The sequence below is a fragment of the Ictidomys tridecemlineatus genome, chromosome 4 (assembly GCF_052094955.1).
Source record: "Ictidomys tridecemlineatus isolate mIctTri1 chromosome 4, mIctTri1.hap1, whole genome shotgun sequence".
Lineage (NCBI taxonomy): Eukaryota > Metazoa > Chordata > Mammalia > Rodentia > Sciuridae > Ictidomys > Ictidomys tridecemlineatus.
In genome coordinates, this window is record NC_135480.1 from 31,818,569 (window position 1) to 31,845,782 (window position 27,214).

Here is a 27,214-nt window from a genome sequence, read left to right on the forward strand (position 1 = left end):
ATATACACACACACACACACACACACACACACACAATGGAATATTACTCAGCTACAAAGAGAAATGAAATTATTGCATTTGCCAGTAAATGGATGGAACTGGAGACTATGATGCTAAGTGAAACAAGTCAGTCCCAAAAAAACAAAAGGCCAAATGTTCTCTCTGATATTCAGATGCTAACTCACAATGAATGGGGAGGGGCAGGAAGAATAGAAGTACTTTGGACTAGACAAAGTGGAACGAAGGGCAGGGAGTGGAATGGGAATGGGAAAGATAGTAGAATGAATCAGACATTACTTTCTTATGTGTATATATGATTACACAACCAATGTAATTCTACATCATGTACAACCAGAAGAATGAGACGTTATATTCTATATATGAATAAAATGTCAAAATACATTCTACTTCAAAGAACAAATAAAATAATGAAAAACCATGTGAAAATAATTTATAATCCACAAAACAAGAATTAGGAGTCTATAGAGAAACACTCAGGAAATAAAAATGCAATGGAAAGGTTGGAGGATAATGTTGATATCTCTATAAATGTTGATGTCCCTATAATGTTATTTATCTTCTATAAAGTAGAACCAAAACACATAGAAGATGGAAAACGAGAGAAAGAAAATTAGGGAATCAGTCCAAAGAGTCTGGATTCAGAGAAACAATGGAGAAAATGGAGGGAAAAAATAATCAAAGAGAAAATACAAAAGTTTACCCACACCTGAATGATATGATTTTATAATGATACCAATGTATATCATCATGAAATTTTGTACTATACATAAAAATATGATTATAAAATTCTGTGTAGAAAAAGTAGATTACATACAAAGAATTAAGAATCAGAATGGTAACATATTTGTGTTAGACTTTTTAATGGTATTATTGGAAGATATAAGAAAATAATCATGCCTGCTGAAATTGGGAAGAAATTGATTTCCAAAGTAGAGTTCTATTGTATTCAGCTACTCTAATTGCCAAGTATTGGAAGAAAAACAAATTTGGGGGCATGCAGGGTCTCAGATAATTTACCATCTATGTCTCCTTTATTGAGAAGTAACAAAGTTTACCAAGAAAAGGGAGTAAACCCAAAGAGAAAACCATGGATCTAGGAAACAGGAAGATACACAACAGAAGAGAGAAGGGAATCCTCATTGATAACCTGCTTTGTACAGTAGACTGAAAGCAATCGTTTAAATTATAATGAAAGGATGGGGTGTGTCCAAAACAAACTGAGAGAATATTTGAAGGAGGCAGTTTCTTTTACATGGGGAAGTGGGACAGGAAATGATTTATGTCTCCAGTACACTGATTCAGGACTATGATGCTCTCTTCCTAGATCTTACCCTTCCGTTACCTCTACAACTCAAACAAAAGCCACTCAAATACTACAGTCTTGATTTTCTATTTATTTTTATTGTTCAAATCACCTTATTCAACTCATTCAATAAATAAAAAGTTGCTTTTGGTTATTTATTATTACTAGGATATAGACTATATTATATTCTCCCATTCTCTTCCCTAAACTTTTGTCTATTTTTAAAAATACAGTATGTTACTGATTTAAAAACTGTAAAATATTTGCTCAATTGTTAAAAGTACTAAAAGTATTAATTATACATTATTGTAAATACTTAGAAACTTCCCCATTGTTATATGTAACATAAATTAAGGAAATGTATCTTGTATTAACATTTTCATTATCCTGAAATAGAAGCAATCGAAATAGGTGTATTCATTTGGGTGCTCTCAAGGTGCATAGCTTCTTATGAAATAGAGGAGAATTTTCATATTACAAGTTGTAACATGCTTTTTGTTAGATAAGTTGCTGTTATTTTGAATAATTGTGTATTTTCATATTGAATACTTTAGATGTAATTGATAATTCTTTAAATAAAATATTATGAAGCCTTAAAATGAAATTGATCTATGTATAATAGTATGAAAAGTAAGCAAGGGGGCTGGGGATGTGGCTCAAGCAGTAGCGCGCTCACCTGGCATGTGTGCGGCCCAGGTTCAATCCTCATACAAACAAAGATATTGTGTCTGCCGAAAAACTAAAAAATAAATATTAAAAAATTCTCTCTTTCTCTTTCTCTCTCTCTCTTTTAAAAAAAGTAAGCAAGGCATTATTTTGTTTTTTACAAAGCAGAATATAGAATAGTACATGTAACATGGTTCATCTGTATTTAAAATATATATAGGGGCTGGGGGTGTGGCTCAATGGTAGATTGTTCACCTAGCACAGGCGAGGCCCTGGGTTAGATCCTCAGAACCACATAAAAATTAATTAATTAAAGATATTGTGTCTAACTACAACTAAAAAGTAAATATTAAATATATATATGTATGTGAGTGTGTGTATATATATATATACTAAAATATATATATGTATATATTAAAACATATATATATATATATATATATATATATATATATATATATATATATATATATATATGTTTTAGTCAGCTTTTTCACTGCTGTGACTGAAAAATCCAACCAGAACACTTGTAGAGGAGGAAAAGTTTATTTGGGGACTCATGGTTTCAGAGGTCTCAATCCATAGACAGTAGGCTCTTGGGGCTTGAAGTGAGACGGGACGTCATGGAGGAAGAGTGTGGCATAGGGAAGCCCCTCACATGATGAGCAGGAAGCAGAGAAGTCTCCACTTGCCAGATACAGATATATACCCCAAAGTCATGCCCCAATTCCTATTTCCTGCAGCCACACCCTATCACTTCAGTTACCACTCAGTTAATTTCTGTCAGGATATTAATTCACTGATTGGGTTAAGACTCACAACCCAATCATTTTCCCTCTGAACCTTCTTGCATTGTCTCACAGATGGGCTTTTGTAGGACACCTCATATCTAAACCATAACAATTCTTGTATGACTCTAGGCAGTTTCTGTAATTATAGAAAAAATGCTAAAGTAATTATTTAGGGGGAAGAAGAACTAATAGAGGATAATCTTACCTTTTCTTTGTATATCCTTTTGTGTAGCTTGAAAATTTTACCAAGCAGACATCTAATAAACAAATAAACTTAAAAACATCGAATATTAGACATGTTGATGAAAGTTGTTACTATTTAATTTTTCACAGAAATTTATAAGCACACATTGAAGAAACTTAATAATATTGATGACATGAATTTATTAGTTCACAAACCCTAATCTTAGAAAATACTTGGTACTATTTTTACTTTTTAAAGGTTTTATTTGGGGTGGGGAAGTAGTGTGGTAGAGATTCTGTGAAATTAATGAAGTAAGTTGTGGTAAATAGCTAAGTTATGCTAAGAAGTATGAATTTGAAATTAAAATTGTATTTCAGGACTTTCTAGCCAGTTAATTTCTAAAATAAACGATAAGAAATACTATTCTGTGGTAGTTAAAATTTTTTAGTAGTGTTAGACTGGATTATGCTACATTTCATACTTTTCAGTGCTGTACTTTATATTACTTTTTCAGTACATTAAAAGTTATGCAGTGAAACTGAATAATGGCAATGTTTTTATACCCTTTTATAGCCATTTCTTTATCATAACCTCCCCCTAAACTATAAGCACCTTTCTGTTAATTTATGAAAATTATTGTTGAGATAGCACATTATCACTGATCTGTATGGCACTTTCAGCATGTTGAAAGCAAAGGTCCAAGCAACATAAAACACATCAAAATTCATTAATGTGGTATTGATTATTTTTTGGATAATTAATTTTATTGCAGACCCTTGAAAGAGATAATGAGCTGCAAAGGGAGAAGGTAAAAGAAAATGAAGAAAAGTTCCTTAATCTTCAGAATGAGCATGAGAAAGCACAAGGAACTTGGAAGAGACATGTAGGTTTATTAAACTATAAAATATTAAAATATTTTAAATAACTGCAGACATTTAAAATACCTATTTAGTGCTAAGAAAATATTGCAAAAATAATACAGGAATAAAGTCAGACACATTTTCTTCTTGCACTTATTTTTCCAAAAAGTGAGTGCTTTTAAAGAGCTAAATTTAACAAAATTTCCTGTAATGTTTTCATGCATAAAAGATCATACATATATGTTTGTGTTTATACATAAATATATATGTGTATATATGAATATGTATCAAATGACCTTCCATATGTGGCAAAGAAAATTTACCTTTTCATGAAACCACTGCATTGTATTTTAGTAAATGATTAAAACAAAGGCTTATATATCTACTGTTGTTAGATGATCTATTTACTTTCCTCAGCAGTTTTGTTGAGATATATTAGAGCCATGTTTAGAACATGTGTGCAGTAGTTCTGTAATATTAACATCTTTAAACATTATTATTTCCTTAACCCCAAATTATTTATTTTTAATAAGTATTTTTATAAGCATTTATTTTTATTTCAGTGAAGTAGATAAAATAATGGTATAAATGATGTAAATTCAAGTTGTGAAATACAAAGGTTCACTTTAAATATTGGTGGACCACAAAATTGACTATTCTATTTTAATATCAATTTTCATTGCCTCCTCAGTTCTTTTAAAGAATTAACACAATTGGCTGGGGCTATAGCATACATGAAGCCCTGGATTTAATCTGAAGCACTCCAAATAATAATAACAATTGAAAGTCACTACTTACGAGTTTAGGAAGTGATATTTTTGAAATGTATGATTATATTTTAAGACTATTGTATTAATGAAAGTACATGCAATATTGATATAGTAATATAATGTGTATTTTAATATCAGCTTTGTAGCATTTTCTGTTGATGATTTTGTTTGATTTATGATACAAATAACTCTTGATATAGTTCATTTGTAGCTAACATGTTTTCTTACTTTATAGTTTGGAAAAACCAAGTCATCACTGATATAAGATTTTGATAAGCTTTTCTCAAATCTAAGAAAAGTATTATATATTTAATTATTTGAGAATACTAAAAAATGCTTAATAATCTCTACCAATAAAATTTATCATTAAGCAATAAGCATAGTAATTTCAATTAATCTCCATTGCATTCCAGTACCTTCTTCTCATCCACAATGATTAAAAGATATGGAAATGGTACTGTCAGAATAAGGAAAACTGTGAAGTGCAAAAAAATATAAACTGAAATAGGCTAAACATGCCACAAAAGAAATTGGTTGAGCTAAGAAACTTAAACATTCATTTTCTCTGATAAGACTATAACAATGACTTTCTCCCAAGAAAAACAATGATTGATTGATGATTTATTTATGAATGCATGCTAGGTGTCCAACCCAGGGCCTTGTGCATGCTAAGCAAGTGCTTTATCTCTGAACTACATCCCCAGTCCTGGGTTATTCATTTTACAAAATGAGAAAGAGTAGCTGGGGTCAAGGAGAAAAAAAAATTAAGAATGTGAATAGAGGACCTTTGTGGTCTGAGGAGAGAATGCTGGTATAATGTGAGAGCATGAGAATGGGCAGAAGAGAAATTCACTGCAGTAAGGAGATAGAAGAGGATGGGATGAAGACCAAATGGAGAGTTTAGTCTTGAAAAAACAAATTAAAAGATATTTAAAAAATAGATGAGCAAAGGGAAAGTAATGTAAGTTTATACCTGTTGGCTTCTATAACTACTATTGCATTTGGGAGATTTATGATAGAAGTTTTCAAGAGAAAATCATTATCTTTAATTTAAAAATTATGTTTTTCTCTTCAGTGGAATTGTGTCTCATATTGGAGGTTTCCATGAAAGAATACTCCCCCAGGAAAAATATTATTAAATTTTATAGGCAGCTTAAGTTCAGTTTGTGGATGTAAATATCAGGCTAAATATGTCATTTTCTGTTGTACCATTAGTGCTCAATACTCTTCATTTGGTTGAGTTAAAAATCTCTATATCTAATTTGCAACAAAACAAAAGAAAACTTTAAGAAAGCAAGAAAGATATAACTTTTGTAGAGTTTTTAAAAATAAAAATTATAAATTTTCTATTGTAATAAGAGGTGGCTTAGTATAGTAGTTACGAACACAGCACCAAGATTTATCTTTGGATTTGAATCCTGACATTTCATATCTGCATTATATGGAGCAAGTTACTTAACAACTTCATTTAAAAAAAATACTTTTGTAATTATTGATGGACCTTTATTTTACTTATAAATAGATTTATATAGGGTGCCGAGAATCGAACCCCGTGCCTCACATGTGCTAGGCAAGTGCTCTACCACTGAGCCACAACCCCAGCCCGAGACTCTCATTTTTTTACCCATAAATTTGGCATAAAAATATTTTATAGAGTTTTATGAGTATGCAATTACATTTATTAAGGGTTAGCATAATTCCAATAACTAGTATTTAGTATTATTGGTTATTTTGTGATTGTTTTTATTTCTCACTATTGCTAAACCTTATTTTAATAATTTCAGACAAAAAAATGTTTATATACTTGCTCATTTTGGTTAAATGTTATAATAGGTTGAAGAACTTATTGGAGAAATTAACAAGATTAAAAATGAATTATCATCACTTAAAGAAATTCATATTAAGTTTCAAGAACATTACAACAAGTTATGCTGTCAGAAAAAAGTTGAAGAATATAAGAAGTTTCAGGTAAAATTAAAATACATTGGGGAGTACAACCTGCATCACTGATAATTTTCTCCCTGTTTTATATTTTAAGCTTTCAGTGAGTATGCATATGTTGTCTGAAGTACATTTTTAGTTAACTTTTGTGTGAAGATTCTTTTTCAACTTTATGAATAAATTATTTTTATTTGACAGGCTCTTGATATAAGGATCAAGAGTCATTTTTTAGATATGGATTTCCAGTTGTTTGGAGACACACATTTATTGAAAAAACTGTTCTTTCTAGCATTATACCTTGGTACTTTCTTTGAGAATCAGTTGATCAAATATCTACAGGTCTATTTTTGACTCTTTATCATGTTCCATTCATTGATTATATTTATATTTAAGCCAATACCACATTGTCTTTATTAGTATTGCTTTAAAATGTAGTATACGTTCTTCAATTTTGTTGTTCTTTTTCAATTTTTTTTTTTTTGCTATTTTAGGCCTTTTACATTTTAATCACATTTAGAATCAGACTTAAAAAGTCTGTGGGATTTTGATAGGGATTATGTTAAACCTATAATTTGTGAAGAATTGGCATCATAATAATACTGAATCTTATAGTTAATAAACATGGTATTGCTTTCCATTTAGGGGAATATTTTTTAAAAATCTCTCAGAAATGTTTGTAGTTTTTATTGTATAGATCTTTCAAATATTTTGTTAAATTTACATCTGAGTATTTCATGTTTTGGAATCCCGTTGTATTTTTTGTTTGGCTTTCCTATTGGGTATTGGGGCTGGGGATGGAACATAGGGCCTCATGCATGCTAAGCACAGATTCTACCACACTGTATTTTAAATTTTTGTTTTTCTAACTGTTCATTTTTTGCATAGAGAAATATAGTTGATTTTTCTACATTGACCTCATTTTAAAATTTATTGTTATAGTGGTTTAGTATAATATGTAGTATTATGCTGTATCTCAACAGCATTCATTAGCTAGGACTCTCTAGTACAGTGTTGAATAAAAGTTTCAATACTGAGCATTCTTGCCTTCTCATCTCAGATGGAGAGTACTTAATATTTCATCATTTTGTATTATTATAGCTGTTGGAGTTTTTTGTTTATATTATTTTTTTAAAAAATTTTTAAATTGTTGATGTTTATTATTATTTTATTTATTTTTATATGGTGCAGAGGATGAAACCCAATGCCCCACACATGGTAGGCAAGTGTGCTACCACTGAGTTATAACCCCAGCCCTTGTTTATATTCTTTATCAGGTTAAGAAAGTTTTCTTCTATTCCTAATTTGCTGAGCTTCTGTCATGAATGAATTTTTACCACAAATAGGTATCAAATTTTGTCAAATGCACTGGGCTCAAGAGGCTGAGGAGGAGGATCATGAGTTCAAAGCTAGCTTCAGCAAAAGCGATGGGCTAAGCAACTCAATGAGACCCTGTCTCACTGTAAAATACAAACTTAGGGCTGAGGATGTGGTTCACTGGTTGAGTGTCCCTGAATTCAATCCCCAGTACCCCCCTCCAAAAAAATTTTTTTGTCAAATGCTTTTTCTATACCTTTTTTAAAAAAATATTTATTCTTAAGACATTATTCAGAATGTCTTTATTTTACCTTTATGTGGTGCTGAGGATCGAATCCAGTGCCTCATGCATGCTAGGCGAGCACCCTACCTCTGAGCCACAACCCCAGCCCTTCTGTATCTTTTAATATGACCATTTTTTTTAAAAAATTCTGTTATCTATTAGTTACCTTAATTGTTTTCCAAATGTTAAAATAACCTTGCATCTTGAATAAAGTCCAATCAGTCATAATATATTATCCTTTTTATATATGACCAGATTTGAATTGTTAATGCTTTGTTGAAGATTTAGCATTGACAAACAATACTAGCCTGTAAGTTTTATTTTGTTTTCCTTACTATTTGGTTTTTGTGTCAAGAGTAATACTGGCCACTTCATAAACTGAGTTGGAAAATGTCCATTCTTCCTATATTTCCTCGAAAAGTTTGTGTAGAATTGGTATCATTTCTTTATTAATTGTTAGAATTCACCAATGAATTGGGGCTGGAATTATGGCTTAGTGGTAGAGCGCTCCCCTAGGATGGGTGGGACTTGGGTTCGATTCTCAGCACCACATAAAAATAAAGGCATTGTGTTGTGTCCATCTACAAAAAAAAAAAAAAAGATTCATTTTCTGTCTCTCTCAATGAAGCTATCTAAGCTTTTTCTTTGTGGGAATATTTTAGATGAATTAAGTATTTAAATTATTTATAGGGTTATTCAGATTATCAATTACTTATTATGTTGGTATGCAGAAAAGAGTTACCATAGCAGGCCTGAGAATGCTATTCTTAGAAAAGTTGGCCTTTATCTGATGCTTGGAAACTTTGAGAGCATTCTCACCATTTCCTAACAAGAGTGGCTGACAGTGCCTTCACTGTTAGTATAAAAAGCTGGCCTTTTCTGGACATCTCTTTTTTTCTGGAGTCTGGAGTTTGGCATGAGCTAGGTGGAGAGTGCCCTGTAAGACCAGTCCTTCCAGAACACCTTGAGCACTAAGTCTCTAATGAGCTTCCCTGGTAGTCAGCGACTCACATATGTTGTCACAATTCAGTGCTGTAGGAATTAGGCATGTCTTTTATGGCTTTACTAGGAGATGACTCTTGAAAGCTTGTACCTGGTTTTCTCTAGACTTTATTACTTCATGTGACTTTTCCTTTGCCTATTTTGTTTTTTTTATCCTTTTGTTGTAATAATTTTAGCCATGAGATACTATATATTGAATATGTATACAATATAGTGAATATAATATATAATGAATACAATATATATTGAATAATATGTTGAAAAAATATATATGTTTTCAATATTATCTATTGATTCTTGTGAGTCTTCCTAGTAAATCACTAATACTGGAAGTGATCTTGGGGACCCCCAACATAATTTGGACAATTTTTGTCTTTCAATAAGTTTGTCCTTTCCATAAGTTGCCAAATCTATTGACTAAGAGTTACTCATAATATTCCCTATCATTATATTCTTTTGTAGATCTGCATTAATGTCTCTCATTCTTGATATTAGTAATTTGAGTCTTCTCATTTTTATTGATCAGTTTAGTTAGAAGTTTTACAGTTTTATTCATCTTTTTGAAAAGCAAGGCTTTGGTTTCATTGATTTTCCTCTCATTTTTATTTACCTGCTATTTTAATGAATTTTGCTATTAACTTTCTTATTTCTTTAATTCTACTTACTTTGAGTTTAATTTGCTTTCTTTTTCTAGCTGCTTTTTGTTGGACTTAGAGTGATTCTTTGCCTTTCTTTTTTCTTACTGAATTGCTTAGTTTCTCACCATTGCTGAGGTTGGCTTTTTTTTTTTTTATCTTACTTTTTTTTGGTGGGGTTCTTTTTCTTGTCTTTTTTGGAACTGGGGGTCGAACCCAGGGCTTTGCGAATGCAAGGCAGACGCTTTGCCACTGAGCTACATCCCAGCCTCTATGCCTTTCTTTTTTCTAATACGAACTTTCAAAGCTATGAAATATCCTCTAGGCACTGCTTTAGCTGTATTCTACAAATTTCAATATATATTTTCATTTTCATTCAATTCAAAATATTTTAAAATTTTCTTGTGAAGTATTCTTTAACCCATGAATATAGGTATGACCTTTATGAAGTATGTTGTGGAACTTATAAGTACTTGAAGATTTTCCAAATATTTTTCTGATAATGATTTCAAATTTAATTTGACTGGTCAGAGAACAATCTATATAAGATTTTTATCATTTTAAATATATTATGATTTTTTAAGCTAAGGATATTGTCCGTCTTGGTGAATATTTCATGTACCCCTTGAGGGGAAAAAATACATATTCTGCCATTGATATATAGAATGATTTATAACTGTAAATTAGGGTCAAGTTGGTTGATAATTTTGTTCATATTCTTTTTTTTTAAGGTACTGGGGATTGAACCTAGAGGCACTCTGCCACTCTTCCACTCACTTATATTTCCAGTCCTTTTTATTTTTTGTTTTGAGATGGATTCTTACTAAGTTGCCAAGCTGGCCTCAAACTTGCAATCCTCCTGCCTCAGCCTCGTGATTTACTGGGATTATAGGAGTGTGCCACCATACCTGGCTATCTTGATTTTTTGTACTTGTTCTATCAATTAGTGAGAGAAGAGTTTTGAATTTTGGATTGTAACTATGAGTTTATCTTTCTCTTTCCAGTTGTCAGGTTTTTCTTTAAACATTTATTTTTTAATTGTAGGTGGACACAATACCTTTATTTTATTTTTATGTGGTGCTGAGGATTGAACCCAGTGGCTCACACATGCTAGGCAAGCACTCTACCTCTGAGCCACAACCTTAGCCCTCCAGTTGTTAGTTTTTGCTTCATCTGTTTTAAGCCTGATATTAGATATATGATTCTTGATAGTTATGACAGATTTATGATTGTTATGGCTTCCTGATTAATTGACCTTTTTGTCATTCCAAATATACATTTCTATCCTACTAGTGTTTCTTGTCCTGAGGTCTATTTTTTTAATACTAATATAGCCACTACATTTTTCTGTGATTAGGGTTTGCATTATATATCTTTTTCATCTTGTTTTTAAAGGAATATTCACATTTTTTATTGAGTAATAACATGAGGAAGTCCTTTATTTTCTTTGAGAACTATTGTTTGATGATGATGATGATGATGATGATGATGATGATTATTCATTAAAGTCCCAGAGGGCACTGAGCTATATCCCTATTCCTTTTTAGTTTTTATTTTGAGGTGGGATCTCACTTAGTTGGCTGAGGCTAGCCTTGGATTTGTAAACCTCTTACCTCAGCCTCCCAATTCACTGAGGTTACAGGCATTTTCCACCACACCCATCTTGTACTTTATTATTGCGGTAAAATGTATATAACATAAAGTTTACTCTTTTAGCACATCTTTAATATGTATTAATGAATGGCCTTAAGTACATTTACAAGTGGATATGGTTATATACCAACAAAATTATGTTTATATAAACAGAAAGTGGGTAGGATTTGACCCTCTAGGCATAGTTTGTCAACTTCTCCTCTAGAGGTAAATTTATCATAGTATACTTTCAAATAATATTATGCCAAATTTGTAATATTATATCCAATTTTTGTTAAGGTAAGAAGTTTTCAATACCATATTGTCATTTTCTCCTTCCTGTCTTTTGTCTTAGTGTGATCATACATTTTACTCTTCAAATTATTACCAGAACATAATTTTTTTCTTTTTTTTTTAAAGAGAGAGTGAGAGAGTGAGAGAGAGAATTTTTTAATATTTATTTTTTAGTTTTCAACAGACACAATATCTTTGTTTGTATGTGGTGCTGAGGATTGAACCTGGGCTGCACGCATGCCAGGCAAGCGCACTACTGATTGAGCCACATCCCCAGCCCTTTTTTTTTTCTTAATTTTTTCCCCCTTTGGTACTGAGGATTTAACCCAGGAGTGCTTTACCACTAAGTCACATCTACAGCCTTTTTAATATTATTTTTAATCTTGAGATAGGGTCTCTCTAAGTTGCTTAGGACCTTGTTAAGTTGCTGAGGCTGGCTAAGTTGCCAAGGCTGGCTAAGTTGCCATCTTCCTGCCCCAGCCTCCCAAGTTGCTGGGATTCCAGGCATGTGCCACTGTACCAGGCTACTCTACTTGTTATAAACCCTGTCCTAATATTGTTTTTAATTTTGGTTTATTTTTTGGAATTTTACTTTAAACAGTAAAAATTAGCCTGGCACACACCTATAATGCCAGTCACCTGTGAGACTGAGTCAGCAGGAGGATCACAAGTTCAAGCCTAGCAGTGGCAACTTAGTAAGACCTTGTCTCAATAAATACAAAATATAAAGAAATAGGGATGTGGCTCAGAGGTAGAGTGCTGCTGGGTTCAATCCTCAGTACCACACATATACTCAAAAAAAAAAAAGAAGGAAAAATAAAATATGTAGTTTTTTATATGCACTCCCACACTTGTTATTTCTGTCATTCTTTGTTCCCATGTGTGGACCCAGTTTTCTACCAGGTAATATTTCATTCAACCTGAAGAACTTTAATGTTTCTTCTTGTACATATCTGCTGTTAAGAAATTCAAATTTTGTTTCTCTGAAAAAAGTGCCTATTTTTCTTTAATTGTAAATGATATATATTTTCATGGAATATAAAATTCTAGGTAGATAGGATTTTTTCTCTTGTTAAATTATTAATTATTTGCTTGTATTGCTTCTAGAAGGAAGACTGGGACAAATCTTGTATTTATACCCTCTCTTTATGTCTCTAAATGTCTTTTACTTCTGGGTGCCTTTAAGATTACTCCTTCATGACCATTTTTAAACAATTTAATTTTGATATACCTTGGCATGATCTTTGTATATGTCTTATTTGAGACTTACTGAATTTCTTGTATCTGTAAATTCAAGGTATAGTTTTCGTCAAATTTGGAGGATTTGGGGTCATTGTTTCTCAGTTATTTCTTTCTGTCCCCCTCTTCTTTTGTGGAACTTCAGGTACACGTTAGACTGCTTGAGGTTGTCCCACAGATTACTGAAGCTCTACTGCAAAATTTTTTCAGACTTTTTTCTTTCTCTACACTAGTCTGTATTGTTCATTATTGGGTCTTGAAGTCCACTTATCTTTCTAAAATGCCTAAGCTGCTACTAAGTCTAATAACTTTTTATTTCAGATACTACACATATCATCTCCAGAATTTCCATTTGATTCTTTTTTTGGGTATCTTTAATTTTTCAACAGACTGTGCAGTTTTCTACAGCTCTTTTTCTTCATAGTTCCCTCACCTTGAGTACTTTGCCTCACAAATTGAGGCCACCTCAGCTTCTCCTAACTCTGATCTCTGGGATCTCTCTTCTCAAATAAGCAAGACTATCTTGATTTACCTACCCTCTCCCTCCCCGGGGCTGTAATGTAAAAAATATCCCTAGGAAGTAAACTTGAAGAATGATAGGGTTCATCTTTGTTAAAATTTGGATCTGGAATGTCCTCCAAAGGCTTATGTGTTGAAGGCTTGATACCCACCTGGTGGTGCTGTTGAGAAGTGTGGAGACTTTAGAAAGTGGGCAGAATGGGAGGAGATGGGCTACTAGGGTTCATCCTTGAAGTCTGTGTCTTGTCCCCTGCCTCTCTCTTTCCTTCTTATCCTCATCCCTTTTCCCATCGCTCCTTACCAGCTGCCATGAGGTGAGTAATTCTGTTCTGCTGTGTGTTCCCCATCATGATAGTCTGCCCTACCATAGGCCTCTAGTGATGGGGCCACACAATCATGGACTGCAACCTCTGAGACCAGGAGCCAAAAGAAATCTTTCATCCTTTAAGTTAATTTACTCAGGTGTTTTGTCACAGTGATGGAAAGCTAACTAACAAAATCTTTAAAGACAGGCAGAAAGCAGACTAAAGAGAGCTGAATAGTCCATTTGTAGAAGTTTGTTCTTACCTCTAACCTTTTTGAGGTTTTAAGCAGAGGAGTAAAGTGATCAGATTTACTGTTTTGAAAGATGATTTTAGTGATGATATATATGGAGAGACTAGAATGAGATGAGACTAAATATGTGGCAGGTTGGAGAACACTGCAGTAGTGCAGGCAGATTTGTTTTGGCAGCATTGAGGACTGAACCCAGAACCCTGCATGTGCTAGGCAAGCACTCTGCCGCTGGGCCAGACCCCAACCCTTTTAGTTTGAGACAGGATTGCGCTAAGCTACTAAGGCTGGCCTTGTATTTGCTATCCCCCTATCTTAGCCTCCCAAGTAACTGGGATTACAGGTGTGTGCCATTATTCCTGGCTCCAGAGAGAGATATTATCTTTCTCTGAATCATTATTTTTCAATTTGTTCTAATTAGTTATACATGACAGTAGAAGATAATGTTTTAATATTAAGATAATATTTTAATATTCATAAATACAGGCTGAGAGTGGTGAATGGCAAGTAATTCTTTTTAAAATATTTTTTTAGTTGTAGATGGACACAATATCTTTCTTTCTTTATTTTTATGTGGTGCTGAGGATTGAACCCAGTGCCTCACACATGTAAGGCAAGTGCTCTACCACTGAGCTATAACCCCAGCCTGGCAAGAAATTCTTATACCATCTGATTGTTTATAGAAATGAATACAAACTTGCATTCATAAATAAATCTTTCAGCATCCATTTACTTTCTTTTTTTTAAAGAGAGAGTGAGAGAGAGAGAGAGAATTTTTTTAATATTTATTTTTTAGTTATCGGCGGACACAACATCTTTGTTTGTATGTGGTGCTGAGGATCGAACCCAGGCCGCACGCATGCCAAACGAGCGCACTACCGCTTGAGCCACATCCCCAGCCCAGCATCCATTTACTTTCAATTGAAAATAGCTCTTTTATCAGATCTTAAGTAATGTTTTCATTTTAAGAAATGTAGACAATGTAGAAACTTTAGAATATGAAAATGAGTGCTCCCTTCAGCAGCACATATACTAAAATTGGAATGTTACAGAGAAGATTTGCATGACCTTGCACAAGGATGGCATGCAAATTCATGAAGCATTCCATGTATTTGTAGGAATGTTAGTAGAATGAATCAGACATTATTACCCTTTGTGCATACGATTACATGACTTGTGTAACTCTATATCATGTTCAACCAGACAAATGAGAAGTTATACTCCACTTATGTCTGATGTGTCAAAATGCTTCTACTGTCATGTGTAACTAATTAGAACAAACTAAAAAATAAAATATGAAAATGAAGGTCATTCATAATATCACCTCCAGAAATAATAATTGCCAAAGTTTTGATAGATGAACCTTCTAAGAATTTTTCTATACATGTGTTCATATAGAAATAAACACAAATATTCATATAAGATACTTTAAAAATTAAGATATATTTTTGTGATATTTTGTAGTCCTTTTTATTTATCAGTTTCTTTTGTTGTGGTAAAATATATAATACAAAGTGTGCCATTTTAAAGTGCTTACACTTAAACTTAAAATTCAGTGGCATTAATTACATTTGCAATGTTATGCAACCATCATTGCTGTCTTACTTCCGAAACATTTTCATCACTTCAAACAGAAATTTTGTAACCATTAAACAGTAAATCCCCATGCTCCCCTCACCCCATTTTTGGTACTCTCTCATCTACTTTCTGACTCTAATTTGCCTATTCTGTATATTTTATGTAAGTAGAATCATATAGTGTTTATATAGTATTTATCTTCTTGTTCTAGTTCATTTCAATCAGCATGTTTTCAAGCTTCATCCTTTGGTAGCCTGTATTAGGACTTCACTCCTTTTTTATGGTAGAATAGTACTCCACTGTATGGGTATGCCAAATTTTGTTTATTCATAACCGCTACACGTTTCCTTCTAGGATCTCAAAACTAATATATGAAAACCAGGATGTGCACCCATATTCATCCAACCACACTGTTTCTGGTAGCTACCATAATATTTTTCTCAGTTTCCTTTTTAAGAGTCTCTTCTTCTGTCTTTCCCTTGGAAGACTTCATCAGCAATATTTAAAAAAAAAATTTTTTTAGTTGTAGTTGAACACAATACCTTTATTTTATTTATTTTTAAAAAATTTATTTTTATGTGGTGCTAAGGATCGAACCCTGCGCCTCACATGTGCTAGGCAAGCGCTCTACCTCTGAGCTACAACCCCAGCCCCTTCATCAGCATTTTATCCTTTGTCCTTTTTATTCCCCCCTCAAAATACCCCCATCTTCAATTGCTGTGCACCTGTTGTTAATTTTCAGATCTACAGTTGCAGGTCATTTTTATCTCTTAAATTCACATTCATAATCTAATATTTATTTCACATCACCACTGTAATTGTATTACAAACTCTTCAAATTAAACAGGTTCAAACTGAATTTGTATTTTTATCAAATCTGCTACTCCTGCTTTCTAGTAGCTCAGTGACATCCCAGTCACTTAGTTACACAATGTAAACTTTTTGAGTAATTTAACTTCTCTCCCAATCCTCACATTTAAATGTTGACCAAATCTTATTGCTGTTAGTTTATAATGATTTAAGAGACTATTTATCACTCTTCCTCTATACTGGTGTCACCTAGACTACTGTGGCACTCTCCGACACATCTCTCTGCCTCAGGTACTGTCTCCCTTTTATTGTTTCAGAGATTTCTAGGTGCAACCTATCAGTGATTGATGAAAATTTGACTAGTGGTTTGTGCTAAAAATAAAGTAGCATAGAAAACATCAGTGTATCATAGGAAATATTTTGGTATACACACTGAGTTATAAACATTCTCGTGGCTGGTTTTAGTTAATGAAGTTTGGGGATATTAATCCATTTTTACATTGCAGCCAGATTGGTCTTTCTGATCAGATCATGTTATTCACTCCTTGCTTAAAAGTCCTTCAGTGACTTCTCCGTGTCTTCCTGGTAAGGTTGGAACTCCTTAGCACGCAACATGTTTAAGGTTTTTTTGTTTAAATACTATAAAGTAAGTTTGTCTGGTTTTCAAATAGAAATTGATGAATAGTTGAGTTGAAATACAGATTCCTCTTCTCTCAACAAAGTTTGCCCAATTGTTTTATACTTTTTAACAATTTTTTTTACATTGAAGGACTCTCTTTCATTTTATAATAGAATGTTCCAGAAATAAATAATGAAAACAGTGAAAGAACTAAAAAATCAGAAAATGCCATCATACAGAAATACAATTCTGGGCAAGAAATAATGGAAGAAAATACTAAGAGTTTTTATTCAGATGCTGAAGATAGAGAAGAGGAGGAAAAGAAAGACCTACCTATTGAAGAAATCATCACAGAAGGTAACCATAAAATTAAGGTTAATTCTAACTTGTGTATTGAGATCCCCCCCCCATACACACACACACAAAGGAACTGCTAAAGTACTATGTAGGGCCCTCTATGAAATTTGAGGGAATATTGATTATAGTCTTTGCTTTGAGGACCACATAGGATAGTCTTTTCATTTGCATATATCAAGAAAACAAGCAACCTTCAAACAGTCAATATTTATCAATAGTTTTGGGAAAAGGTACTATTTCTGCCTCTCCTCATTTCTTATTCCTTGACCTATTTTTGCATTCTTATTTTGCCTTCATTTCTTTGAGAATGTTCTCTGGGTCACCAATAGCTTTCTGATGAATGACTAGTGTACTTTTCTTAATTCAAATGACCCTCTTTATTGAAATTATTTACTAATGCTTCCATTTGAAAATAGTTGTTTAAAGATGGTACTGATTGAAGGTCAACAACCACTTGGTGGAGATGTTGTAGAAAGAATGTACTTCAAACCTTAAATTTAATTCTAGATTATTTTATCTATACTTAAGATTTGTTATCTATGGTTAGAACACAGAGGAATAAAATTAATGTCTTGGTCAAGTAGATATCCTATTCATTTGTTCAGAACTCTTCCAGAATTTAAAAATATTTATAGGGTAGTGAATAGAAAAGTGACAGTTGTTAGATTCAAAGAAGGCAGTTTCTTCTGCACAATTGCTGGAATGGACTAGGTATAATAGAAATTAAGAGTGGAACCTATCAGAATAGATAAATTTTTATCAGCTCTGTTTATAAGACTGTGTTATGTGTCCAAACAACAATAGACAAGAGATATAAAAAAAAAAAACATGTTGTAGCACCCCAGCTTACTTCCCCTTTCTTTAAAAAATTACTTTTGCTGTTATATAATAAAAATTCAATAGGGAAAAGTTGAATAGGTAGCATCTAAATATATGCTTGTTATACTAAAAAGAACTCAATATTTATGTAAAATTGACATTGTTATGTTTGTGTAATTGTTGATCAGTAAAATAAGGATAAATGTTTTTACAAATACTGGTGATACATGTTTTATAAAAGCATTAGTATATAAAATAAAATTTAACTGTGTCTTCATCATGACAGGTTTACAGCTTTTTGAAAAAAGTGTCAGGAATGAAATTGATACTACTGTCTCTCAGGATGAAAATCAAAGTGAAATCTCCCTAAGCAAGGCCCTCTACCTAGATAAAGATGTAATTAGTCAAAAACAAACTGTGAATGTTACTCACTGTAGAAAATCAGTTACTGCAGAAATAAAATACAAGGTAGTCGTGGAAAAAGACAATGAATGTACAGAATTTAAAGCACAAAATAATCCACTTTTAGTGGTGGATCTATCAACAGAAACCAAAAAAATACCCTTAGAAAGAATGGAAGGATTAGATCTTCATCACACAGATATACATCTGGAAATTGAAAATAACAGAGCCTCGTTTAACAATGTTGTAAATGAGACAGCTTGCAATAGGAATAATAAAGAAGTTTCTGAACATAAACCATTTGAACAACAATTCAGATTGCACCTGGAGACTCAAGAAAATGCTACAGGGAAGGAAATTATTAATAGTGCCCAAACCAAAACAGATTTAGATTCATCTCCAGATATAAAAATGATTCCTGGTCAGTGTGAGAAGTATGGTTCACAGGATTCAAGTCATATTATATTAGATGATAAACAATGTAAAATAAAACAAATACAACTATTCAATAAAAAAAGTGAATACAGCATATTACCTTTTAAACAAACTTCAAATATTCAGCAAATATGTCAAGATACTTCAGAGAAAACTGAACTTATTCCTCCCTGTGATGTAGTAATTAACCATCTCATTTCATCTGCTGCCTTCGATGATAATGTGAAAGCACTTAAGAATACAGATAACAGTATTAGTATTACACCTACATTGGAGAAATTCAGCTCAATCCCGGGAGAAAGAGCTGTGTGGAAAAATATGAATGATATGCAAAATCATCAATTTAAGAACTGTTTGGGATATTTAGAAGACAATATCACCATTTCCCATCTTCAGGTTAATGATGAGAATAGTCATACATCACAAGCCAAAGATTTCAAAACTGATGTTCATATGAAAACTTCCAAAGAAATAGAGTTTTCCAATGAGAGTCAGATTGATGAGAATCAGATAACTGAAGTCACAAAAAATGACCTCTTCCTTTTTGTAAATGTGAATGAAACACAGCATATGTTGTTAAATAACACAGAGAAAACAGAGTCATTAAATGGCATAGTTTCAGGAAAAATGTACAGTGAAGGTCAGCTGGAAGAATCAGATTCATTTCACATAAAGCCATCTGGTGATTTAGTAAACAGAAGTGGAAGGTCAACCTTTGATCTTTTCACTTCAGATAAAAAAACTGAGAAAACTCCAGTGTACATGAATTTTTTAGACCCTGATCCTTGGTCAAAAGTAAATCAAACTGAGAGTCAAACAGTGAACACTTCAACTTCTAGCATTCCTTTGTTGCTGAAAGAGAGACCAGTAGGTCCAACAGAAAATAAAAAGAGAATTTCAAAGATCATTTGTGAAAAAGCTGGTGTGGATGATGACAGAAAGGATATTGGACCGGGTAAGAAAATAAGGTTATATTTTAATTCCCCAAATTTGTTTTACTAATTATTATTCTTGATAAAAGTCTCTAAAAAGATTGTGTTCAGTGAAAATGTTTATACTAAATGATTTTGCCCCTAAGCTAATATACTGCAAACACATAGATATGTAAAAGCAGAAAAGATTTATTTAAATATAAGTGAGCTTCTTTTAACCTAATTCTGGGCCAGTATTATTAATGTACAATCACATTTGGAAATTTTTTAAAAGTTTTTTTTCCCTACCATTATCAAGAAAAGCAAAAACAACCAACAGTTCTGAGTCATTAATTTTAAATTAGGAATAACTACCTAATCTGATTCCTTTTTTACTTTTTAGAGCAAATGAATTTAGTGACTGAGGGTTCTGACAATGTGCATGTTTACTCCTTTTCTCTCTATACTCTCAGCATCCTTAAAGATTTCCTTCCCAAGAAAAGGGATCTCATGAGAATAGAAGAGAGACCAGTAGTGTAGAGGAAGGGAATCAGTGAGAAGGAGGGCAAGCAGAGGTACTGGGGAATTAAATTGACCAAATTGAAGTTAAGTGCATGTATGAATGTCATAATGAATCCCGTTATTATTCATAATTATTATGCACCAATAAAAAATTTTAAAAACTTCTTTCCCTCAAAACCACATTATAATTTCTATGTCAGTTTCATCTCCTAGTTTTCTCCTTTCCTTCAGTTTTTCGAATATCTGTTCCTTTAGCACCACCACAAATTCATTTTGTTCTTCTCATTTTATAAGCAAGTGAAGCATCACAGTTTATATTATTGATATCAGTCACTCTTTAAACACTTATGTACCTATTATATTCAAATTTAAACACCTTTCAGAGCAGAGGGGCTGTTTTATTCCTAAAAATAAGCACATGAAGTGACATGGTATCCAAGTTTTGCTTTAAAATACTCTAGGAAAAAAATAGGAGGGAGCTGTTAGATGAACTTACATTGCTTAATATTGATGTTGAAGTTGGTTGTAGGTACATTGAGGTTCACATAATCAATGTGTTTTTCACAGTTTTAATATTTAAAAACATGCTAAGAATAGGTAGTATATAAACACTTATGTACCTGTTATGTTCAAATTTAAATAAATTGAAGATAAAAGCAATAATCTGTAATTATGAGAAAAAATGTTTGCTAATAGCTATCTCATAAAGTTGTCAAGAGTGTTAAAAAAGAAATTCTTAAGTTTTGCTTGTTTGTTTTTAGTACTGGGGTTGAACCCAGGGGCACTTTACTATTGAGCTATATCCCCACCCCTTTTTGTCTTTTTTAAATATTTTTTTATTTGTAGTTGGACACGATACCTTTATTTTATTTATTTTTACGTGCTGCTGAGGATAGAACCCAGGGCCTCGCACATGCTAGGTGAGCACAATACCGCTGAGCCACAACCTCAGTCCCTATCCCCATCCCTTTTTAATTTATATTTTGAGATGGAGTCTTGCTAAATTGCCCTGGCTGGCCTTGAACTTGCAATCCTCCTGCCTTACCCTCTTGATTACAAGCATGCACCAGCACACACAGAAAACTGTGGGTTTAACAATGTACATTTAGACCCATTAAAGAAATGTGTATTACAAGGAAATCCTGCTTTTTATGGTCTCAGATTAAACAGGTTTCTTTTTCAAAGTAAACTGAGAAAAAAAATTAAATAATATTTGGGGATTAAAACCAAAATAATCATACCTTTACTAGCACCAGTAGGAAGGAATGTAGAGGAAAGCAGAAAACACCAAAATACTATATAACCTCATTTCCCAAACTGTCATTTTTTAAAAATATAATAAATTATACTTCATATTCTATTGAGTTGGTCAATTGCTGCTTTAGGGTCTGATGTAACACTTTCTATTTTTTCAGAGGTTCTGGAGAAATGTCTAGCATTCTGTAGAAATTGAACTTGTAAAATACTCATTAAATACTGTTATCTTCTAATTTTTACAGTTGATTTATTTAACCTATTTATTAAAGCCCATCGATCTCTCTTTTAAATAGCCTTTTTGAGGGCTTGTTACTACAATCAGTTTCTTCAAATTAGTTTATCACATCTGGCACTGAGCTTGTTCAAACTTAAAATGGTAATTTTATAAATGTTTATGTGTGTGTGGGCAAAGTAGTAATGGGGGAAGGGAAGCTAGCATTTTAGAAGTTGTTTTATTTTAGAAGATATTTATACCACCTTATTTTTTTATGTGAAATTATAGTGATTAGGTTTTATAAAGGAGCAATAATAAAATCTTGTTTTGTGAAATGAAATGCTTAGTGTAAGAGGAAAGTCTAGGAAAACTATAAGATTCGTAGTAAAGAGATATTGTTGCTTTTTAAATACAAAAGCACAGGATGAGAGAGAAAGTTCAGTCACTAAAATGAGTGCCTAGAGAATAAAATTCGGTTGTTGCCATTTCCTCTTTGTCAATCAGATACTACCACCATTAACAGAGTTGCTGACACTTTGAATAACTGGAGTATCCATCCAGATCCCAAGGGAGAGCCCAGTGAAGAGAGGAATGCAACTGCAAAGACTTTTTATGATTCCTCTTTTCCCACAGAACATGTAAGTCAATTAAAAATATTGCCGAGCAGACCTTAGTGAGCTAATTCTACAGATATGTGTAGAACTGTATGCATCTGGATGCTTTAAGACCTAACTGATCTCCAAAATAATATCAAGAGGGCAACATGGCACCATTTTTCACAATTAAGGTTGATAGAAAACAGCAGGAAAAAGTCACAGTGTATAAATCAAATAGATACAATCCAGCCTGTTTGGGGAAGGAGAGGATGAGGCATCATACTATGTACTTCTACTTTTTAGTCACTTAAGTTTAGAAATAGTGACATTTTAGTGTTTAAATTTTATAATAAAGACGCTTAAAAATAAGCTAAGCAAATCTAGTTTTTAATAATGCCTTGTTTAGTTTATATTATCTTTGGAAACTGAGAAAAAAATAGAAAACAGTATAAAAGGATAAAATATCCATAATGTGATGATAGTAAGTATGAATGTATATACTGAAGTATTTGTACAGCTCATATGGTTCCCAGGAGTCCATTTGTCATAAAGAAAAGCAACTAACTACAGCTGACAGGTTATTTGGTTAAATTTATTAAGTTCTATGTCTTGTGCAGAACTTTAGCAAAAAGTCTGTGCTGTTCAAGTCTTAAAAGACAAGTACAACTGACAAAGATGATCTAAAATGTTATTTATAAACCAACTGCACAATGAGATTTTAAAGTTACTGTATATTTTATATTTGAGACAGCTTTCTCTTTATCATGTACAAAAAAACCATAGCACTAACACATCCTTAATAAGTAACAACTTTTAACAATATACTTTATTAATTGGAGAACCTCAAATGAGATAGCACAATTCTTTGGCAGAGCTGAAACAAAAATCAGATCTGTCCTTTTTCTTCCTAACTAGTTATATATGACAGCAGAATGCATTTCAACTTTTCACATTTTAGAAACTGGAAAACTGCAGTCTAATTTCAAGTTTGTGTGTACAAGTATGTATTTATAATAGAGATCAGTAAATCTGGCACTGGAAAACCTAGGTTCTGGTCTTGGTCAATTGGGTAAGTCAGAGTTAAAGCAAAAAGGAAGCTAGAGAGCAAAGCTAGATACCCTGTTGCTAATTAGATCAAAACCACAATATGGGCTGGGGTTGTGGCTCAGAGGTAGAGTGTTCGCCTACCATGTGTGAGGCACCAGGTTCAATCCTCAGCACCTCATAAAAAAATAAAAACAAAGATATTGTGTCCACCTATAACTAAAAAATATTTAAAAAAACCCACATTCTACCTTCAAACATCTTAGGGGATGATGAAAAATTCACAATTTCCTTCAAAGTCCATTTTTATAAGTAACCTAATACGGAAGTTCTTTGTGTCTAATTCCTAGTTTTCTTCCTGCAATTAATGTTATTTTTAAAAATTTACATTTGTAGAATTTATAACCTTTTGAAAGAAACATTCCCACAACATCCTGTAAGGTAAATACATTTTTTTTTCTATTTTGCAGATGAGGAAACAGTGATATAAAAGTAAAATTATTTTCCAAGGTCATTGAGACATTATCTGCAGTGAATCTATGCTAGATGTCTTGGCTCTTAATCAAATGTTGAATTACGCTTTTTCAACTTTCATAATAGAAAAATTTCTTCTCAAAAATACTGGTACATGGGGCTGGAGTTGTGGCTCAGTGCTCTAAGCACTTGCCTAACGTGTGAGGCACTGGGTTCAATTCTCAGCACCACATGTAACATGGGACAAAATCAAAGTAGATCTTCCTAGTAAGTAAAACAGTACAGCAAAGCTACACCCATTCCTTTTCATATGGTGCTTCTGCACTGCAATGACAGGATTAGGCAGTTGTGAAAAGTCTACAAACCTCAAAATATATATTATCTGATTCTTGGCAGGGAAAAAGTTTGCCAAATCTGCTGTAAATGAACACAAATGAATTTTGTATTTATAGCCAGAAAAGGAAAATAATTTTTAACATTTTTATACACTCTTCACACCAATTTTGTTAAATTTAGGTGCGAATCCACTTTTCCATATGGGTTTAGAGCAACTTGAAAAGATACTATTTTTGTGTTCTTATTCTTGGATTTAGGTTGGTAGTGTGCTATAATCTTTATCATATCCAGGAATGAGGATGGAGAGAGGATTCAGAGCTATATATTTTATTCATTCAATTCTGAGGCTGAAATAAAAGGACTGGTACCAAGCTAGGGGAAATGTTAAGGGTAGGAGGTAATAAATTGCTAAAAAAGAAGGGAAAGAACAAAGAAATGTGCCAACATATGGAACTAAAATTATTGCAGTTGGCGGTAGAAACCTCTTATGCTATATAGGACAGGCTAGGTGCAAAAAACCTTAATCTGTATTTTGTTTCTGTAGAGCCAATCCCTGTTCTTACCCCTCCCACCAAGAGGGTTGCTAAAACAGATCTGTCCTTCCTTTCCATTATCATCAAGATAAAAAGTAATAAAAGAATCAGGATTTGGAGAAATCGCTAATTTGTGCTTGAGATGCCAAAAGTACCAAGCATTTTGGGCCATTTAATCACACAGCTCAACAATCATTTTACTTCAAGATTAGATTTAGATTTTACCTATCTTTCCTTATCTTGTCTATCATATGGGTCACTTAGAATCCATTTTGATCTGATGGAAGTATATTGAACACATATTATCAGACCATTATCAGAAATACACTCATCTATGAACATGTTTATTCCATACTACTCATTCTTTCCAGTAATAACATCTGGGAGGTAAAAGAAACTGATGAGAAAACTGAGGACCATAAAAATTGGAATGACTTGTCTATGGTCTCTTAGTGACCTTGACACTTTTCAAAGAACATTAGCAATTAGACAAATACAAAAGTATCAACCCCAAAATCAGAGGCAAGGCTTAGAGGGGAGTGGTAGAATTTTTCAGGGAGCCAAACAGAGCACTCTCTTAGGGAATGGTGGTTAAATACTAACAAGCATTTAAGCTCATGTAAAAAATATTTCACAATGAAAATGATGTTAATGCTACTTTTACCAATAAAACTGAAAAGGTTTTTTTAAAAAAAATTTCAGTTGTAGATGGACACAATAACTTTTTTTTTTTTAAATCTTTTAATTGTGAATGGACCTTTATTTATATGTGTTGCTGGGGATTGAATCCAAAGCCTCATGCATTCTAGGCAAGCACCCTAACCACTGAGCAACAACCCCAGCCCTGGAAAAGATTTTAATGTAAAGCAATACTCAGATTTTTCATTAAGAATTTATGAACAAATGATACTAATTATAACCTGATCTACAGTTTCAGTGTCCAAAAATGGATTAAATATGGAACAATGGGACAGAAACATCTTCTTAAAAGACTTTAGAACAGGAGGAGGGCTGGGGATGTGGCTCAAGTGGTAATGTGCTCACCTGGCATGCGCAAGGCGCTGGGTTTGATCCTCAGCACCACATAAAAATCAAATAAAGATGTTGTGTCAAGTGGACCAATGGTACAGAATAGAGGACACAGAGACTAATCCACAAAGTTACAACTATCTTATATTTGATAAAGGGGCTAAAAACATGCAATGGAGGAAGGATAGCATCTTCAACAAATGGTGCTGGGAAAATTGGAAATCCATATGCAACAAAATGAAATTGAATCCCTTTCTCTCGCCAGCCACAAAAGTTAACTCAAAATGGATCAAGGAGCTAGATATAAAAACAGAGACACTGCGTCTGATAGAAGGAAAAGTTGGCTACGATCTACATATTGTGGGGTCGGGCTCCAAATTCCTTAATAGAACGCCCGTAGCCCAAGAGTTAATGACAAGAATAAACAAATGGGACCTACTTAAACTAAAAAGTTTTTTCTCAGCAAGAGAAACAGTAAAAGAGGTAAATAGAGAGCCTACATCCTGGGAACAAATTTTTACCCCTCACACCTCAGACAGAGCCCTAATATCCAGAATGTACAAAGAACTCAAAAAATTAAACAATAAGATAACAAATAATCCAATCAACAAATGGGCCAAGGACCTGAACAGACACTTCTCAGAGGAGGACATACAATCAATCCACAAGCACATGAGAAAATGCTCAACATCTCTAGCAATCAGAGAAATGCAAATCAAAACCACCCTAAGATACCATTTCACTCCTGTAAGATTGGCAGCCATTATGAAGTCAAACAACAATAAGTGTTGGCGAGGATGTGGGGAAAAGGGCACACTTGTTCACTGCTGGTGGGACTGCAAAATGGTGAGGCCAATTTGGAAAGCAGTATGGAGATTCCTGGGAAAGCTGGGAATGGATCCACCATTTGACCCAGCTATTGCCCTTCTTGGACCATTCCCTGAGGACCTTAAAAGAGCACACTATACGGATACGGCCACATCAATGATTATAGCAGCACAATTCACAATAGCTAGACTGTGGAACCAACCTAGATGCCCTTCAATAGATGAGTGGATAAAAAAATTGTGGCAGCTATACACAATGGAGTATTATGCAGCACTAAGAAACGACAAAATCATAGAATTTGCAGGGAAATGGATGGCATTAGAGCAGATTATGCTAAGTGAAGCTAGCCAAGCCCTAAAAAACAAATGTCAAATGTCTTCTTTGATATAAAGAGAGCCACTAAGAATAGAACAGGAAGGAAGAGCATGAGGAAAAGACTAACAG

General features: G+C 33.1%; 1 protein-coding gene and 1 non-coding gene across 2 annotated transcripts in view; both read left to right on the forward strand.

Moving 5' to 3' along the window:
- The window catches only part of Ccdc73 (coiled-coil domain containing 73), a 67,703-nt gene extending 44,455 nt beyond the window's left edge, over positions 1 to 23,248 (forward strand). The window contains exons 7-11 of the mRNA XM_078044906.1: positions 3,738 to 3,848; positions 6,429 to 6,563; positions 17,187 to 17,370; positions 18,476 to 19,981; positions 22,435 to 23,248. Coding sequence (XP_077901032.1) covers positions 3,738 to 3,848; positions 6,429 to 6,563; positions 17,187 to 17,370; positions 18,476 to 19,981; positions 22,435 to 22,604 — 2,106 coding nt within the window. The 3' untranslated portion in view covers positions 22,605 to 23,248. The remainder of the gene's footprint in view (positions 1 to 3,737; positions 3,849 to 6,428; positions 6,564 to 17,186; positions 17,371 to 18,475; positions 19,982 to 22,434) is intronic.
- Positions 15,015 to 15,120, forward strand: LOC120890077 (U6 spliceosomal RNA). The gene has a single exon (XR_005734339.1). It is a non-coding gene; the product is annotated as a U6 spliceosomal RNA (small nuclear RNA).
- Positions 23,249 to 27,214: the final 3,966 nt, after the last annotated feature.